This window comes from Gossypium hirsutum, chromosome A07, assembly GCF_007990345.1.
Source record: "Gossypium hirsutum isolate 1008001.06 chromosome A07, Gossypium_hirsutum_v2.1, whole genome shotgun sequence".
Classification (NCBI taxonomy): Eukaryota; Viridiplantae; Streptophyta; class Magnoliopsida; order Malvales; family Malvaceae; genus Gossypium; species Gossypium hirsutum.
In genome coordinates, this window is record NC_053430.1 from 769,887 (window position 1) to 787,411 (window position 17,525).

A 17,525-nucleotide genomic window follows, 5' to 3' on the forward strand; every position below is an offset into this window, starting at 1 on the left:
CGGTTACTCAGTTCAAACAGTCTTTATTTATTATGTATTATTTTTTCTCTCTTTTTTATTTTATTTTATGGGGTGTTCAACTAGCGGAATGTTTGTAAGTTATCGACTTGTCACTCGAACCTTTTTACGCGAGACAAGATGATAACCCAAGCACCCTGCCTCGGTTACTCAATTCGGTCACGTTTTCGAAACTTCATTCATAGCCTGAACCTTTATTAATTTATTTATGCACAAGCAAACATATTTTATTCAATCAATCAATTCATGCGAAAAAATTCTAGCTACATATACCAATTTTAAAACCTAAATGTCGACCAATCTATATACTTAAACATTTAGTTCGTAATTTTCGCAATTGCTTAAATCGACTAAGTATGAGGTTTTAAGGCTCAAATGTTGAATAAATTGTCGAAAGAATTCATCGTAAGATTGAACACATGCAAAAGAGAAAGACATGCAGTAAAAATTAACATATCAATCCAACCCCCCACTTAATCTATGCTTGTCCTCAAGCATGTGTTATATGCAATAAAGTTTAGTAACTCAAAAAGCAAAGAGAAAGGTTAAGATTTCTCCCCATGTGTTTCAACTGATGTTGTCGGCATTGGGAAATAATTGTCAGCATTTAGCACTGTGTGCCCACGCTACCATCATTATCTGACTTCTGCAAAACCTCCATTACGTTCCTAAAAATAGAAAATTCACTAGATTAAATAAAAATTTATTTATTTACAACCTAAATCTTACTAAAACTCAAAATTAAATAAATGAAAATAAATTTGGGTTGCCTCCCAAAAAGCACTTTTGTTTAACGTCGTTAGCTCGACGACCTTAAATGTTATCCTTTGGGTTTATTGAGAATTAATTTTCCCATATTGTGCACTTGGATGTTCTTGTAGAAAGGTTTCGACCTTTTTCCATTATCCTTGAAGCATTTCTCGGATTCTCCTATCATTTGATCTTCTTCGTTCATCTTTACATTTTCCTCTATTGGAATCCTTGTATGTTCTAGAAACGGTTTGATTTCCAATTTCGAGGCTTTCATCACATCTTCATGTATTGGTTTTTGGATCATCGATAATTCCTCTTGCTTAAAATTGAGATCCATATTCCTGCAAGGCACAATTTGTAACTTATCATTTGAATGTCCCATATCCTCATAAACACTAAACCTAACCACGTCACCGTCAAATTCCATGGTAAGTGTTCCATTCCAAACATCAATTTTCGTTCGTGTAGTACTCAAGAATGGTCTCCCAAGAATTATATCAGACGAATTAGCCGAATTGTCATCCTCCATGTCGATAATGTAAAACTCTGCAGGGAAAACTAATTCGTTAACTTTAACAAGGACGTCTTCAAGCAGCCCTTCAGGATAGACGACTGTCCTGTCCGCCAACTGAATTATTACTCCTGTCTCTTTTAAAGGACCCACGTTAATCAGTTTATAAATAGAATAAGGCATAACATTAATGGAAGCCCCTAAATCGCACATGGCTTTCTTAATGCCTATATTGCCTATCTCACAAGGAATAGCAAACATACATTGGTCCTTGTATTTGGGTGGAACTTTCTTTTGCAGCACTGCAGAGACATTTTCTCCTACATTTACTCTTTCGTTACCTATTAACCTCCTTTTGCTAGTACACAATTCCTTAAGGAATTTTGCATAACGAGGGATCTGTTTGATAGCGTTGAGTGAATGGATATTTACCTTCACCTTCCTAAATGTCTCGAGGATTTCTTTTTCCTCCTTCTCTTTCTTATCCCTTGCAAGCCTCCCTGGAAAAAGAGGTGGCATCACAACTGGTTTCTAAACTTCCGATTTTGGCCTTGCTGTTGGATCCGAGATCTGCTTTTCCCATTCCTTTTCTTGCCCATGATTTTTGGCTGGAACTGTTTCTAGAACCTTTCCACTACGAAGAGTTATTGCACTGACATTCTGCCGAGGGTTCGGTTCTGTTTGAGAAGGTAGTTTACCTTGAGACTCCAAGCAATTAACTACCATCGAGAGTTTACTAACTTGATTAGTTAACTCTTGTATTGATGCGTCTGTCCTCTATTGATATTTTGCAGCATCGGTAGCAAGTCTTTCCACGATAGCTTCTAGAGATGTGCTCGGCTTGTGTTGTGGTGGTGGTTGCAGAGGTCTCGGTTGGTATGGAAGATTATATCGGAGATTAGCTCCGTAATTCAGGTTGGGATGATCCTTCCACCCGAGATTGTAGGTGTTGGAGAAAGGATCATAGTGTCTTTGCGGAGGTCCTGGAAAACCTCCGATAGCGTCAACATGTGCCGTTGAATTGTCGTTAAGGATTGGGCACAAATCCGTCGGGTGTTGAGACGTAGTACAAATTCCACATAGTAAGGTCAAACTCTTCTTTTCTATAAGCAAAGATTGAATAACATTCGTAAGCTTATCTAATTTATCTTCTAAAGTTGAAACGTTTACCCCATTAACCCGTCTTATCGGTTCTGAATTTGGCCGATATTGTTGAGAATTTGCCGCCATGGTGGATATTAGCTCTCTTGCCCTTCGAGGGGTCATATTGACAAGCGCTCCTCCGCTAGTAGCGTCAATCATCTTCATTTCCATAGGGAGCAAACCCTCGTAGAAATATTGAAGAAGTGATTGTTCGGTTAACCCATGTTGAGGACAACTCGCACACAGTTTTTTGTACCACTCCCAGTAGTCGTAGAGCGATTCACTCTCCAATTGGCGAATTCCCACTATGTCCCTCCTAAGCTCGGCTGCTCGTGACGCTGGGAAGAACCTGTCAAGAAATACACGAGATAAGTCATCCCACGTTGTGATAGAACTGGGAGGTAAGTAAAATAACCATTCTTTTGCTGTATCAACTAAAGAAAAAGGAAAGGCTCGAAGTTTGATCTCATCTTCGGGTACTCCTTGAGGTTTCATGCTTGAGCAGACCATGTGGAATTCTCTCAAGTGAGTGTGTTGATTTTCGTTCTTCAAGCCTCGAAAAATGGGCAAAAGGTGAATCAAGCCCGACTTCAATTCAAAAGGGGTTCCTCCGGTTGGATAGTTGATGCATAACGGTGTTTGCTCGTTGGGAGCAGCGGCTAGTTGACGAATGGTTCGGTTTGCCATTCTTTCTAGTTCACAGAGGTTATTTTTTGTTTCAAAGAGTGGTTCGGTCTCAGGTTCAACCTCTTCGACTTGTTTCCCACGTCGAATTGCCTCTGCACGAATTGCTTCGCTCAACTTTTCAACGTCGGATTCTAGGATTCCTTGTCCTAGCTCTACTCCTGTTTTACTTGCACGTTTAAGAGCTTCTGTCTCTTTTCGTCGTGCTCGTGCCGATTTCTCGATCTCTGGGTCGTATTCAAGATCTCCTGGTGAAGATCTGGTCATGAAGACGATTTAAACAATTGTAAGTGTTGCCAGTCCCCGGCAACGGCGCCAAAACTGATGACTGCCGATTCCACCAATATAAACCTACACCTAGTTTGCAAATTAAAGCAGTATAGGGAGTAGGGTCGATCCCACAGAGACTGGAATTACTTAAAATTGTTTGTTTCTTGACCAGATTAGTGTCTGGGCAATTGTCGTGCTCGCGACGTTTAGGGGGAAATAAAATATGAAACCTGAAATAAACACAAGAAAACGTAAAAAGTAAAAAGTAAAAGATGAAATAAAAATAAAAAGATGAAATAAAAATAAATAACAAAATGATTTAAAGGAAAATCAATAAAACTTAGCTCAGCCTTACGCACGAGTTTTCCTGTCTTTGACCCGTTCCTCGAAATTAGGTGAACTCCTCTTTTTCAATAAGCTAGTTATAGCTACCAAGGACGCCTCGGACACCAACTCTTCCTTGTGTAAATTAGTTATGGAACGTCCTATAACTAACCCTTACCGATCGAACAACCTATGAAACGTTCGTGATTTAGAACTCCGGCAACTTTGCGTTCTAGAAGAGCCTAGCTCGAACCAATGCCCTCAAACGTTGAGACATTTAAATCCGGTTACTACTTTCCTTGACGGAACCAAATAGCAATCCCCACTTGGCACGCCAATGTGTTCACGGAAGACCAATTAGACAATCGATCCTTTCGGAATTCCAACTGTACGTCTAGCCATACTAACTCAAACGACGTCTTTTTTGACTTAGTGTTGACTTGACTTTGTGAGTTGACGAAGTCATACTCTTAATCCGGAGAAATAATAAATATCAAAAGTTGGGAGTTAAACAGCTCGGGTTCATAACTCACAGGTATTTTGACGGGGTTAACACCGGCTTAAAGCTGAAAGGGGTTTAGTGTGGCATGAATTTAATCATGCTTGAAGGTTATGAAAATGATAGAAATTATATGAAAAATGTAGTGGAAATGGATAGGAAAAATATTTGCAAAGAGAATTAGACAAATTTTGTAAAAAGAAGACAAAATAATCTAATGCTCAATTGAATTAAGAAAAAGAAAACAAAGTGGATAATGGAATTCCAAAATGAAATAGGAATGTAAAGACAATTGATTAATGGATGATTTCCTAAGAACTAAAACCCCCTATTTATATAGATAGGGTTTAATAAAAATAGCTTAAGAAAATTAATATAAAATCTAAAATAATAATAATTAAAAATAAATAAAATTAAAATAAACTTAAAATAGAATTTCCTATTTTTGGCTTTTTACAAAGTCAAATTTATGACTAGTCCTTGGCTTGCTCCATCTTTTCGCTTTGGCCCATTCCAATAATTTTCTTCTAATTTGGCCCTTTTTCAGCTTGCTTTTGATCAATTGCATCCCTGACAAGAATTAAATCATAAAAACACTTAATTAGCAGGATTCAGTTCATCAATAAACCAAATTAAGCATAAAAAATATGCAATTTGACATGTTTATCAACCACTAAACTTTCAAAAAGTTTTATTTAAGTTACCGAGTTGTTAAATTATTTAAAAAAGTTCAAGTAGTGAGTTCCTAGCGACGATTCGATGATCGGTATGGTGGATTAGTATCTATCGACGAGTAGAAGAACATACCTTAGATCCAAGTCGATTTAACAATCAGTATTAGAAATTGAAAAAGAAAACTATTTGGATTTTGGTTCACAAATTTGTTAAGTTAAAAGCTATTTCATAAAAAAAAAATTGAATTGCATAAGAGAAGGGGAAAGAGATCTTTTGATTGGTGTAGGTGGTGCGAACATAGAAACCCATATAGTAGCGATTTTAAGAGTCTAATGATTTAAATGAAAACTATTAAATAATTCGAAAACTCATTTTGTAACTTTTTGAAGTTGAGTGACGAAAAGTAAACATTATAATAGTGTAGTGATACTGGGTGTAGTTCACCCTTATTATTTTAGCTACTTCAAAAATAAGTCATTATAAACTCAATAAACATGCCTAAAAAATCAAACTTTACTAAAGTATAGGGACCATAGCATATTTTGACCTATATATATAATACAAAAAGGCTTAATAAGCTTCTTCTTTAAAGTTTGCCCACTAGAACTAACTCTTCATTTGTTCTCTTTTCTCTCTCTCTCTTCAATGGCGTCCCATGAAAACATCACCGTCATCACCTCCCCCAAAGGCAACAACTCGGAAGCAGCAGCATCGGCGGCAGCCAACTCGCCGAAAGGAGGCCAATGTTTGTGCTCACCGACGACTCACCAAGGCTCTTTCCGGTGCAGATTTCACAGATCAAGCTCATCATCTTGGATGATGAAACGATCAAAATCCATGCCTACCAACAATACTTCCATGGTTTCTCTTTCTCCCAAGTCAGTTGAAACTACATAAAATCCCCAATATATATATACACACATATACATAAGTATATGTGTATCTATATCCACCATGTATGTTTTCATAACAATTCCGATCTGTATAACTCTACCTATGTGAAATATATGGATATATAGTTATGTTTGATTTTCTGTATTTGCTTCTTATATATATATATATATGAAATATGGGTAAATGTTTAAATTTTCAAGCAGCATATTACTAAGAGCTTTGCTTCTCTTTGTTTTGTTTATGGTAAAGGTGTATATATGTGTATGCGAATTTGGGAAAAATTTTGGGTGAAAATTGAATTACAATTTTTTGAACATGTATGAATTTTATTATTTCATCAATTTTTTAGGGATTAACTTGAATTTATTTTCATTTTTAAGGATTAACTTGAATTTATTTTCATTTTTGAGGACTAAAATGTAATTTTATTATATTAATTATAAGTTAATCATGGAGTTGAATTGAAATCTTTTTCCATTTTGAGAGAGCAAAGCACCTGCTTGCCTTTTAAATTCGCCCTATAAATATACATACACAAATTAATCTTCAAGATTCATGAAATTTCATGGTAAAATTTTATTTTGATCCTTCTAAATATTTATTACTTTGGACCCTTTTTAAGGAAAATTTTTGACTTGGCCCTTTGCGTGTTAGTTTAATCTTTAGCAATGATAATGATGATGACCCATAGATGATATAAAGAGAGGGGAGTGTTTTGATAAGATTGAGAAAAAGGGGGGGCAAATATCAATTATAAAATCATTATCCTTAATTGGAAAAAAGTTTTCTTTAATAAAAAAATACCGACACGTTCAAAGGTGATAATATAAAGTTTATGTTGCTTTCAAACTATAGTTTTAAGAAGAATTCTACAAAAATTAATGGTGATTAATTCAACGTTAGTGTATAAATATATATATATATATATATATAATTGGTTGAATATTGTATGGCTTTTTATATAAAAATATACCAAATATCTTATAATAATATAATAAATTTGTAAAAAGAAATTATTATTATTTAATTGAAGTGATGTCTGTTTTACGTGTGATATTAATTCAATCAATAATTTATTATATTATATTATTTATGAAAATGATTTTAGTTAAGACTTTCTACTTAAAAAATATTATTTTTTATATTTATTTTTAAATTTTTTTAATGAAGTAATTATGATGTTTTTAAAAAAAAATCTATTTTGGGTTTAAATTATTTTTATAAATTTTGTATAAAAAATAAAACCCAAATATTGTTACTTTATAAAAGAAAACGTTTTAGTCATTTTTTAAATAAGTTAGTGTATAGTTAACTCATGACATCAATTAAATCATGCATTTAAATATATATTAGATTATGACCCATGCACGATATAGGTGAAAGAAAAATTAATATGAAAAAAATATTTATAAAAGATTTAGGTGTTGTTTGATAAACAGAAAAATTAAATAATTAAAATAAATATTGAAAAGTTAAACATTAAAAATAAATACTGAATTTAAGTTATAAAATATGGTTAATATGTTACATAAAATTAAATGCGAAATATAAATTATGACTTTTTTTTTATATATTTTATCCCAATTTTCTCTAAAGATTGTCATTTATGCTCTCATTTTTATAAATAAGTTTTGGATGCAATGGTAAGACACAATGCACTCTCAATAATACAATACAAATTTAAACCTTGGAGACGATATTATTAAAAAATATAGCTATAATTCTTAAACGTAAACGGTTAAATGAACATGATTGATACTTATGCGATTATTGCTTGAGAACTTTATCCACATAAAAGAACTAATTCAATTCATTGTGGCAATTGAGGATTGCCTCACAAATTTTTTCTGGACTGAAATTGAAATGGATTTGGAGATGAGTTTTGAATGGTGTCAAACCATGTTTGAAATATGAGATGTTTATGAGTAGGATTAAATGATGAGAATTTCATTTCTTTTTCCTTCTAAAACCAATCCGCTTTTGATAAATATAATTTATAAATTTGGTGATTTTTTTCATTTTGGTCCTTAATTTTTTTTGCCTTGATGCATGTTTTTAAATTTAGTCCATGAAATTAGTTTTTGTTAGAGTACAATGAGGTGACATTTGTGTTTATGTTAAATTATCACTTGAAATTATTAATTTTTTTTAAAAAAAATACTTTTATTTAAATTAAGTCTTTTTGAAATTTATATAAAAATTTCAAAATTTTAAAATAATAACATAATATATTCTTAAAATGTCACTTCATCATATTTTAATAAAAATTAAATTTAAAAATGAAATTAAAAAAAATAATATAAATTATAAAAATAAAAATAATTATCAATTTTAAAGATTAAATGTCACTTCGTCAACGAAAATATCAAATGGTTAAATGCTTCTTTATATATTATATATATATATACAGATTTCATTTTCACAATGATTTGTTTTCTCCTATTTAATATTAAATGAAGTTATAGTGATGAACAAAGTTTTAAATTAAAGGCAAAAGCACATGGATTCACTCATAATAACATTAATACATTAATGGATTACCTTATCCATTACTTCTTTTTGTCTTGTGAATAAATAGTATCATTATTTAAATTCATCACCAACTAATTTCTTTCAATTATTTTGTTAAAGATGTGATGCCCTTCTCTCTTTTTCATCCTTTCTTTCTCCTCTTTATATTGTTTTTTTTTTAAATCTTTTAATTAAAATTCTGATTCCTTTTATTGAAGAAGAATTCAAATTAATCTTTAAACATTAAAATATATTTAAATCATAATACTGTTTCAACTTGCTGTTAAAATATATTCAACTTATTATTTTAACTTGATGATGTGATAGCTTGATGGTTAAAGATGTTCATCGCCTCAAGTGTGGCCTGCGTTTAGTTGTCAATGCAAAAAATATACGTATGTTATTTTTACCCCCCCAAAAAAAACATGTTATACTTCACATTGTATTTCAACGAGACATTTAATGTTCAAATTGTTGATGATTAATTTGATGAAATGACTTAATTAGTATAACAAATTTAAGATGCATATATTAAATGAATTCATATTGTGACCTATTGGTCGGGTGTTTACCTTCCTTAAGAATAATCGAATCTTCTTAAATTTAAATATTTAATGAATAATTTAATTAATTTAAATTTAAATAATAATACATATTAGAATTTTAAAATAAATTTATGAATTTAAGTATAAATTTTATAAAAACGATAGATATTCGATCTGTTGTTATTCTGATTGTGATAAGAATAAATTTAAGAATAATTAGTATAGCAAATTTAAGATGCATATATTAAATGAATTTTAAAAATGTTGTTTATAAAAAATTGAAAATGTATGGTTGTTTTGGAAAAATAAATTTGCCAAATGTGACTGAACTGTAATTTAATAATCCTCGCAAAACAGAAAACGACAACCTGGTACACCGAAAAACCCGCCTCCTGGGTTTTTGGCGGCATCTAATCGGTAATCAACGCCCACCAAAAACAAAACGACGATGTCGAAACAGGGCTTACGAGACTCGTCCGTACCGTATATCCCTCTCCCTCAAAACCTTAACCAACAAAACGTCATCTTTTCACCCGTCTATTACCACCGTCCCAATCAAACCAACCATTATCTCCGCCGTGGCGCCATTTTCGCTGGCGTCCTCCTCCTCCTATCCGCCACCCTACTCTTCTTCTACCCATCCGATCCGATTCTCAAACTCGCTCGAATTCGACTCAACCACGTCGGAGTCAACTCGTCCCCCAAACTCACCATCGACCTTTCGTTTTCGTTGACTATCTCGGTCCGCAACAGGGATTTCTTTTCATTGGATTATGAAAAGCTCGTCGTTTCGGTTGGGTATAGGGGGAAGGAGTTTGGGGTGGTGAATTCGGAAGGTGGGCGCGTGAGAGCAAGAGGGAGATCGTACGTGAACGCCACGCTCGATTTGAATGGGTTTGAGGTTGTTCATGATGTGATTTATTTGATTGAGGATTGGGCTAAAGGGGTTATTCCCTTTGATACTACCACTAAAGTTAATGGTGTTCTTGGTCTTTGTTTCCTTAAAATTCCCCTAAAGGTGAGATTTAAAAAAAAAATTCAATTTGATGGTTTATTTGGTTTGAAATTATAATTTTGTGATGCAAACGTATGCTTTTTGCATTTTAAATTTTGTTTTTTTTTCTGTGAATTTTTTTGGTTGATTCTACTTACTATTATAATTGGTCGGACATGTATTTATATTTGTACTTGCAATTTATACGTTGTCTTGTATGGTGACTGATTACAATGGTTCTCACTGTGTGGGATACATAGAGTCGTTAAGATGAAGGTGGTTCACATCTTTGAAGGTGCAAAGAGTCACTATAGTTACATGGTAGCCCTTGAGTTTTCTACCTCTGTTGGTATTGTGATAGGCTTGTGGATGTCAGTTTAGAGCATTGTTGGACTTGACTTGAAAGGATTGGATGGATTTCATCAAGTACCCTTTCCGACTTATCTTCAAATGGTGAGGTTTACTAGGTGTGATACTTAGGTGAGGTCATAAGGCCAAGTTCTCCTGATGAAGCCATGAAGATCATGCATGTTGCTAGATTTTTATAATGGTGAACTATTCTGATGATGATGGGGTCTAAAGCGAGAGTATAACAAGTAGATGAGGTAATGTGTTTACTGTTTGAAAGAAACCTAGCTATAGAAAGGTTATGCCATGGCCTTATTGGAGTTAACATAGTGGGAATATGATCCTTATTTGTAGTCCACACCAAAAGCATGGGAAAGATGCAATTATGTTCTCAGTTCAGTCACATCTTACTAATGCATAATAGAGAATGTTTGCTAGTGCACTAAAATGTAGATGGGGACTGAGTGAGAGGTCCATTTTGTTTCATTTCTAAGGGCCTAGTTTTGATAGTAGTTTCTTTTGCTTCGTATCTATCGGTGCAATTTTGAACTTGATAAAGTCATTTTACTGTAACTAATATCTCAAGCCATGAGCATCTATGATTTGGTACAAGTATTGTTGACGGGAGGTCACTCTTTGATTTGGTTTTGGACCTTCAACAAAGGTATTTCCTAGAGTGTCTATGTTCGGTTTTAGTCTCGGGTTGTCTCTTGACTCTACGGAGAGACGAAAAGGGTTCACTGAGTTTGGCAGGAGTGCCTAATCCACCAAGGAAATGTTTTTAGCATGGGTTAGAACCCACCAAGGCCAAAATGCTAAAAACATTTCCTTGGTGAATCAGGTGCTCTCACTAAACTCCGTGAACCTGTTGAGAGCTCTCCGTGGAGTCAAGAGACAAAAACTCAAAAGTTAAAATTGAGCATAAACACCTTAAGAACAATGTTAAGAGTTCAAGTCTGTCCCAGAGAGTGACGTGCCTCAACAAGTGTATAAAGGGTGTCTAAATCCTTGAATTTTAGTTGATTCCATCAAGAGAGATGAATTTTTTAATAGTACAATGATTCGTTAGCTTCACTCTGCAATTTATGTTTATAAATCCTGACCAGCAGAACATTTAATACCCTTACTGGAAGTTGTTTCATGTGTAATACATATGTTTCAATAGTTGTTTTAAGGGTAAAAAAGTACTAAGGAGGCTTTTGTATTAAGAGTCGGATTGCATTTTGCCTCCTTTACTCAAAAAATAACAAACTAGTCCCTATACATTTGATTAAAAAACAAATTGGTCCTTTTTGTTAAAAATTCCATCCATTTATATTGTTAAAACCCGGTGTAGCTGAGGGATCACATGTAATTCATGCTTTACATGTAGGGACCAATTTTTAATAGTAGAAATGAATGAAATATTTATTAGAAGGATCAGTTTACTCTTTGATCTAACATGCAAGGATTAATTTGCTTTTTTTTGTAAAGGAAGCAAAATGCAATCTGATTCCTAATGCAAGGTCCTCTACGATACTTTTACCCTGTTTTAAGTAACTCTTCATACTAAATGAGAATGCTTCAAGGTTCAACTACCATTTTATTTATGTTTTCAGTGATGTTTCAGGCAAAAGTAGCATGCGAGGTGTCTGTAAATACCAGAAACCAAACGATCATTCGTCAAGACTGCCATGCTCAGGTGAGGAATCTATTTTCTTTTGTCATCCCTCTTACCGTACCTCGGTGGAACAATGATACCAATTCGAAGCATACATGAAATTGTGCTCTATAAACAGTGTGTGTGCAGAAAACTTGTGCCAATCTGTTCTAGTTGCAAATTTCCTCCTCATTGACATGCCAACATAAGTTCAAATTTTTGGGGGGCTCATAAGTAAATTGGAGACATGATTAGATGAATAAGTTTTGCTGTCGTCTCTTACCCACAGAGGTGGCTGCAGGGGTCCTGGCCTCCTCTAAAATTGGAACTTTATGTTTTAGTCCCGTTGAAAGTTATAAAATATATGGTAAAATTGCATTTTGGCCTTCAAAAATGATAATCCTTCTAGAAAATGTAAAGTTTTAATGGTAAAATTGCATTTTGATTATCACAAAAAATTATAACTCAATTCCGTGCCCCCTCCCCCTTCCCCGAAAAAACTTCTGGTTTCACCCTTCCTTCCCAACAATTGCCCATTAGCATGTTGTTGCAACAGTTTCTTTCTATAGCATGTTTCGGCTGGTCTTGACAGATATATTGGTGAAAGTACTTGACAGGTCTTTCTATTATATAGATTGGATCAAATTAGTCCTTTTACTATTAAATAGACTGATTTAGTTCCTATATTATTAAAAAGAATCATATAAGGTCAAATTTTATTAGAGTTAACATTTATTATTTAACAAATTTAATATTTTTAAAGCTTTTTTGGTTCCACAAATGAAAAAGGATTTATATAATTTTTTAAACAATAAATGTTATCTCTATTAAAAGTTCTTTGATTCTTGTTAATAGTATAAGGATTATATTTGATTCAATCCCTATAATAAAGTGGCCTGACAGGTACTTTCACCAAGATATATACATATTTGTGTATATTATATATATATATTACTCATTTAGTGGTAATCCTAATCGTAGAATGGGTTTATGTTTTTGCAGTAATTGGTGAACATTGATCCCATATTTGATTTTTGGTCAATTGATGTACTAAAAGCTGCAGCAATTTGATTCCTCTTTGGTTATACTGTACATGTTAATGTAAGTGATCATACTTCAGCTAGTTGGTGCATATGAACCCATAAATGGATGGAAAATATATTCAACTAAGATTTTTTTTCCCCTCTTGTAACTTACCCTGAAACTGTGCTCATTGGGATTAAAATTCTCATGATGACGAGGTTTAGAGGGTGTCTATTACTTGAACAAGCTCAAAATGCCATTATATTTAGAAGTATCATGGGTTTAGCTGGGTCGGACTGACTCGAGGTTGAAAAATGCATGCCCAAGTCAAACCCAAAGTTGAGTGGCCTATGAATGCCTCTATTGTAATGTCAAAATAGAAATGAAATAATTGGTTGTCAAAAGTATGCTTGTAATTTTGATCCCAATCCCAATTTTCATCTTAATCCGAACTAATCTGAATTGATTATGAAAAAGTCAATTTGAAGTGGAAAATGTCTTGAACTGAAATGATTTGAAAAATTGGTCAGCAAATTTGAATGACTAGAATAAAAAAAAATTTCAAATTTGGAATTGACTTAAATCTAGAATTATCCAAATTGAAAAGATCTAAAAATTTTAAATTTTAAAATAATTCGATTAAAAAACTATTTAATTGACCCAACTCAAATTAACTGGACTGACTCAATTACCATGATTTTCTACAGTTTTCTTCGTATTGAATTATTGAATTCTTTACATTAAGGCAAAGTCATTTAAGAAATCATTTCTAGTTTGCTGAACCAAATCGACCTTCATTCCTTGTTCGTAAATTCACAAAGGAAATAAATACAAGGCGAAATCTAAAAAGGTTAGGCCACTACATATTTTTCGAGCCATTAGACTCCCATTTCAGAACCTGATTTTAGACCATCCCCCAGCACAAGCTTGGCATAGTGTTGGTGCAGTCATTTTTTGCTGACGAATCGGCCACCCCACACGTACTCCGCATGGTGGTGCCTACATCGAAACGACCCGGGGTGCTTCGTAGGCGAACAAAGGCACTGCTTCATCGAACCAACCCCATTAGTGTCTCTAGCCACCCTGGTTCTTGGTCCAGGGGCCGTCATCAATGCCCGCAAGAGCAACCATTTTCGTTGCACCCCCAAGCCACGTTCCGCGTAGCACATTTTTCCTATCTTCTTTTTTTTGTTCGTGGGGGTCTATTATTATTATGTTGATGAGTGATGGAGCTTGAAAAGCAAAGAATATGTGTTATGGTGTGATTGTTTTAAGAGGAAGGAAAAAGGAAGGAATAAGTATAGGTTGAGATAAAAGTTGATTTAGGGTTGAGATTCCATAAAGCATTTGCTTTTATCTTCAAAGGTTGGACAATGGAGGTGCTACCAAAAGCATCAGCTGCTCCATGCACCCCCACTTGTCCAAAACATGGTCTAATAAACCGATTATTGTCCACCATGAAAGTTACAAGCCATGTGGAGTTTCACACGGAGGTGTTAAGAGTTTTTAAGTGATTAAAGGATTTCAAGAATTTTCAGGTTTTGAAGGTACTTCGACAAAGTAATAGTGTGAAAAGTGTCTTAAGTGAGAATGCGAATGTTTGGGCTATTTTGCAGGTAAACCTGTATTAAAAGTTAAATTATATTTTGCCTCATTTATTAAAAAAATAAGTAAATTAGTCTTCGTGTATTAGACCAAAGAGAAATTTGATCTTTTCTGTTAATTTTTTTAATCCATTTGTACTGTTAAAAATTGACAGATTATGGAATAATAAGACAGTGATACGTGGAGTGCCATATGTACCTTGTACTGGCATATAGGGACCGATTTTTAACGGTAGAAATGTATGAGATTTTTAACCAGATTAATTTGCTCTTTGATCGAATATACAAGAACTAAATTTCCTTTTTTTAAGTAGAAAAGACAAAATGCAATCTGATTTTTAGTATAAAGGCCTCCATGATACATTACACTATTTTGTAACATTTTAGGTGGGGCCCTATTGTTATAGGTGTGTTGTGTTGAGTCATAGATAATCTTCAACACGTGCTTTTAGATGTGATTGGAGGATGTGTTATCAGTTAAAGGGATTCATGTTGAATTTAATGTGATTGGGATGGTTCATATATTTATGCACATGAGATGCCTTGCTATGTTTAGGAGGACTAGCTATCATATCAGTAGGATTAGTACTTTGTTTAGTAAAGTGATTAGCTATCATATTTGATGAAGGTTGAAGGTATCCTAGGCAGAGAAGCATCAGAACTACCATTCGTGTGAGGTATTAGGCGAGATGTTGGGGATTTTCCAAGCTTATTCGGCTTTAGGCCCAACAATTCCTAGTGCTTGCCTTGCACGGTTTGATTGCAAAAAGAAAAGAAAAGAAAAAAAAAAAAAACCAGAGTGTGAAAGTGCAAAAATAAAAAATCCCTTTAACAAAGCACTCCTTTGAAACTCGGTGGGTAAAGGGGATTCTAAGTGTCATGTAAGGTGTGGTGATAAGGTTTGGTTCGGCTTGGATTCATGCTGAAAATTTAATCTCCATGTATTTTTAGGAATTTAATATCTTTACTTTTTAGATTTTAAAACTCAAGTCTAACAGTTAATACTGTTATTTTTTTTGTTAAATTCAAGTTAATTACAACATCTTTTTTTAAACATTGCTACCAATTGAATAATTTTTTTATTTTAAAATATCACCGCAATAAATTTAACTCTAAAAAAAATAACAATGTTAACAGTTAAATCTAATTTTTGAAATTTAAAAAGTAGAGTGATTAAATTCCTAAAAATACAAGGATTAAATTTCAAATTTTTGAAAAGTATAAGAACAATAGAATTAATTTTAATAGATAGTAGAAGGACACATTACTTATGCTTATTTCATATAATAATACTAATGATAACTGAGTTAACATAAATTCTAATTAATCAAATTAAATTTTCGAATTTAAAAAATAAATCTATCATATTAAGGTTAAGCAAAAGGGTTCTACCCCAGTTGGACCAAAAGACGTCCAAGTTTCAACTAGCCATATCCATCTGCTTAATTGCTTATATTATCTTCTTCAATACCCCGCTTTTTTCTATTCCAAGCAAAAAAACTTGGGTTGCAATGGATATCAGAAACTGGTGCAGCTCAGGGTGCAAAACCATGTGCTTAAGCCAAGACTACCATGAGGTTGAACCAGTGAACTCACCATCATCATCATCATCATCATCATCCACCACTGCAGGCACCTCAAACAAGCTGAAGCTGCTATGGGTGAAATTCAAGAAAGAGAAGATGAAGATCTTTGAATCTCCCGTTAGAGTACCTCGTTATGATCCTCACACTTATTCCCAGAATTTCGATCATGGGTTTACATGGGATGAGCCTGAAAATCTCTCTAGATCTTTCTCCGTCAGGTTTGCTGATCCTTCTAGTATTTTTCTAAGGAAAACTGTAGTGCCTGTTTAATGTTTGATGAAAATCCCTGAATCAATGCGCTTGTGTTCATTGAATCTTTTTTTCCCCCCTGTAAATAGCCTGTTTCTGGAAATTTTCCGATATATTTTAAGCTGTGATTCCAGTGTTTGATAAACTGGGAATGTATTTAATATTCTTCCATCGAATTTTGTTTCTCTTGATTGTTTATTTTAACATGTTTTTAGATTCATTCAAGGCCTTTGAAATTGTGAAAAAAGAATTAGCAGCAATAACAGCTCGTTGGAATTGAAAAAACCAGAGGCGATTTTGTGATGTTGGGTTTGAACTAAAAGCCAAAATAAGTGAATTCATTGAGGGCAAAAGTAATACGAGTGAATTGTTATATCTATTAAAAATTACATTTATTTATTGTTAAAAATCGATTTATGTACGTTAATACGAGGAACACATGGCACATTACGTTTTATTATTTAGTTATTTCATCAATCACGTTAATTTATCTATTTTTTTGAATAAAAAATAAAATATAATTTGATTCTTAATATATCTACTTTAGATATTAAAAAAAAAACAATATTAAGAAAACCAACTCATTTTAAATTTAATAAAATGTAATGGGACTTACAATATGGGATGACAAGCAAACAAAAGAAAATGCTAGAAATAGAGTCAACATCAGCAATCTTCTTTTACTAAATCTTTTGAAGAAGCAAATATTTTTAACAGCTGTAGTAGCATAGGCTTATCCTTTAGTGTTTGTGTCATGCATTCATACGTACATGGTCCAATGAAAGAGAGGTGGAGAGGCAAAGGAAGAGGCAAAGGAAGAAGCACACATAATCGAGACCCCAAAACCAATTTGTATGTATGTTAAGTTGAGTGGAGGGGCAACTAAAAGTAGGAAATTACAATTGGTGTAAACCCATTTTGAGTGAATAAAATATGGTTGGAAAGCATATTCTAATATGCTAATGTGGTTTGATTTAAGGCATCAAATATCTACTATCAATTTTATTGAAAATGATTGCTCATCTTTTCAACTTTGCAAGAAAGAATATTTTTTACCTAACAATCAAGAAAAACAACGAAAAAGCATTCTTATTGAGTGTGAAATAGGAAGTGAAACAAAACACTCCGGTTGTAATTAAATTTGAGTTTGACTTGAAATTCGATTTCAATCAAGTATTATTATAAAAATTTAGATTCAGCTTGAATCAAATTATTCCACCTTGATTCGATTAATTTTATTTATATGATTTATATA

At 33.2% G+C, this 17,525-nt stretch overlaps 3 protein-coding genes across 6 annotated transcripts; 2 read left to right on the forward strand and 1 right to left on the reverse strand.

Annotated features, from left to right (window-relative positions):
- Positions 1 to 838: 838 nt before the first annotated feature.
- Positions 839 to 1,801, reverse strand: LOC107930802 (uncharacterized). The gene has a single exon (XM_016862521.1). It carries the CDS (start codon positions 1,799 to 1,801, stop codon positions 839 to 841), a length of 963 nt encoding a protein of 320 aa, XP_016718010.1.
- A 7,336-nt stretch (positions 1,802 to 9,137) lies between these two features.
- On the forward strand, positions 9,138 to 13,235 carry LOC107930783 (uncharacterized). Of its 4 annotated transcripts, none has more exons than XR_005930175.1 (3): positions 9,138 to 9,845; positions 10,183 to 10,426; positions 11,779 to 11,856. XR_005930175.1 is itself a non-coding variant. In XM_016862498.2 (3 exons), the coding sequence occupies exons 1-3, from the start codon at positions 9,276 to 9,278 to the stop codon at positions 12,811 to 12,813; spliced, it is 645 nt and encodes a 214-aa protein (XP_016717987.1). In that variant the 5' UTR covers positions 9,144 to 9,275; the 3' UTR covers positions 12,814 to 13,235. The 4 variants fall into 4 exon arrangements, 1 of the variants encoding a protein (XP_016717987.1); XR_001693068.1 differs by lacking the exon at positions 10,183 to 10,426 and adding an exon at positions 12,811 to 13,235 and having other exon boundaries at positions 9,139 to 9,845; positions 11,768 to 11,850; XR_005930176.1 differs by having other exon boundaries at positions 9,139 to 9,845; positions 10,082 to 10,426.
- A 2,566-nt stretch (positions 13,236 to 15,801) lies between these two features.
- Positions 15,802 to 16,468, forward strand: LOC107930816 (uncharacterized). Its single transcript, XM_016862560.2, has one exon. The coding sequence runs from the start codon at positions 15,947 to 15,949 to the stop codon at positions 16,289 to 16,291; it is 345 nt and encodes a 114-aa protein (XP_016718049.1). The 5' UTR covers positions 15,802 to 15,946; the 3' UTR covers positions 16,292 to 16,468.
- The last annotated feature ends 1,057 nt before the right edge of the window (positions 16,469 to 17,525 follow it).

Coding starts and splice junctions, on each gene's coding strand:
- LOC107930783 (XM_016862498.2), top strand. CDS start 9,276: ATGTCGAAACAGGGCTTACGAGACTCGTCCGTACCGTATATCCCTCTC. Junction 9,846..11,778: donor TCCTTAAAATTCCCCTAAAG/GTGAGATTTAAA, acceptor GTGATGTTTCAG/GCAAAAGTAGCATGCGAGGT.
- LOC107930802 (XM_016862521.1), bottom strand. CDS start 1,801: ATGCCACCTCTTTTTCCAGGGAGGCTTGCAAGGGATAAGAAAGAGAAG.
- LOC107930816 (XM_016862560.2), top strand. CDS start 15,947: ATGGATATCAGAAACTGGTGCAGCTCAGGGTGCAAAACCATGTGCTTA.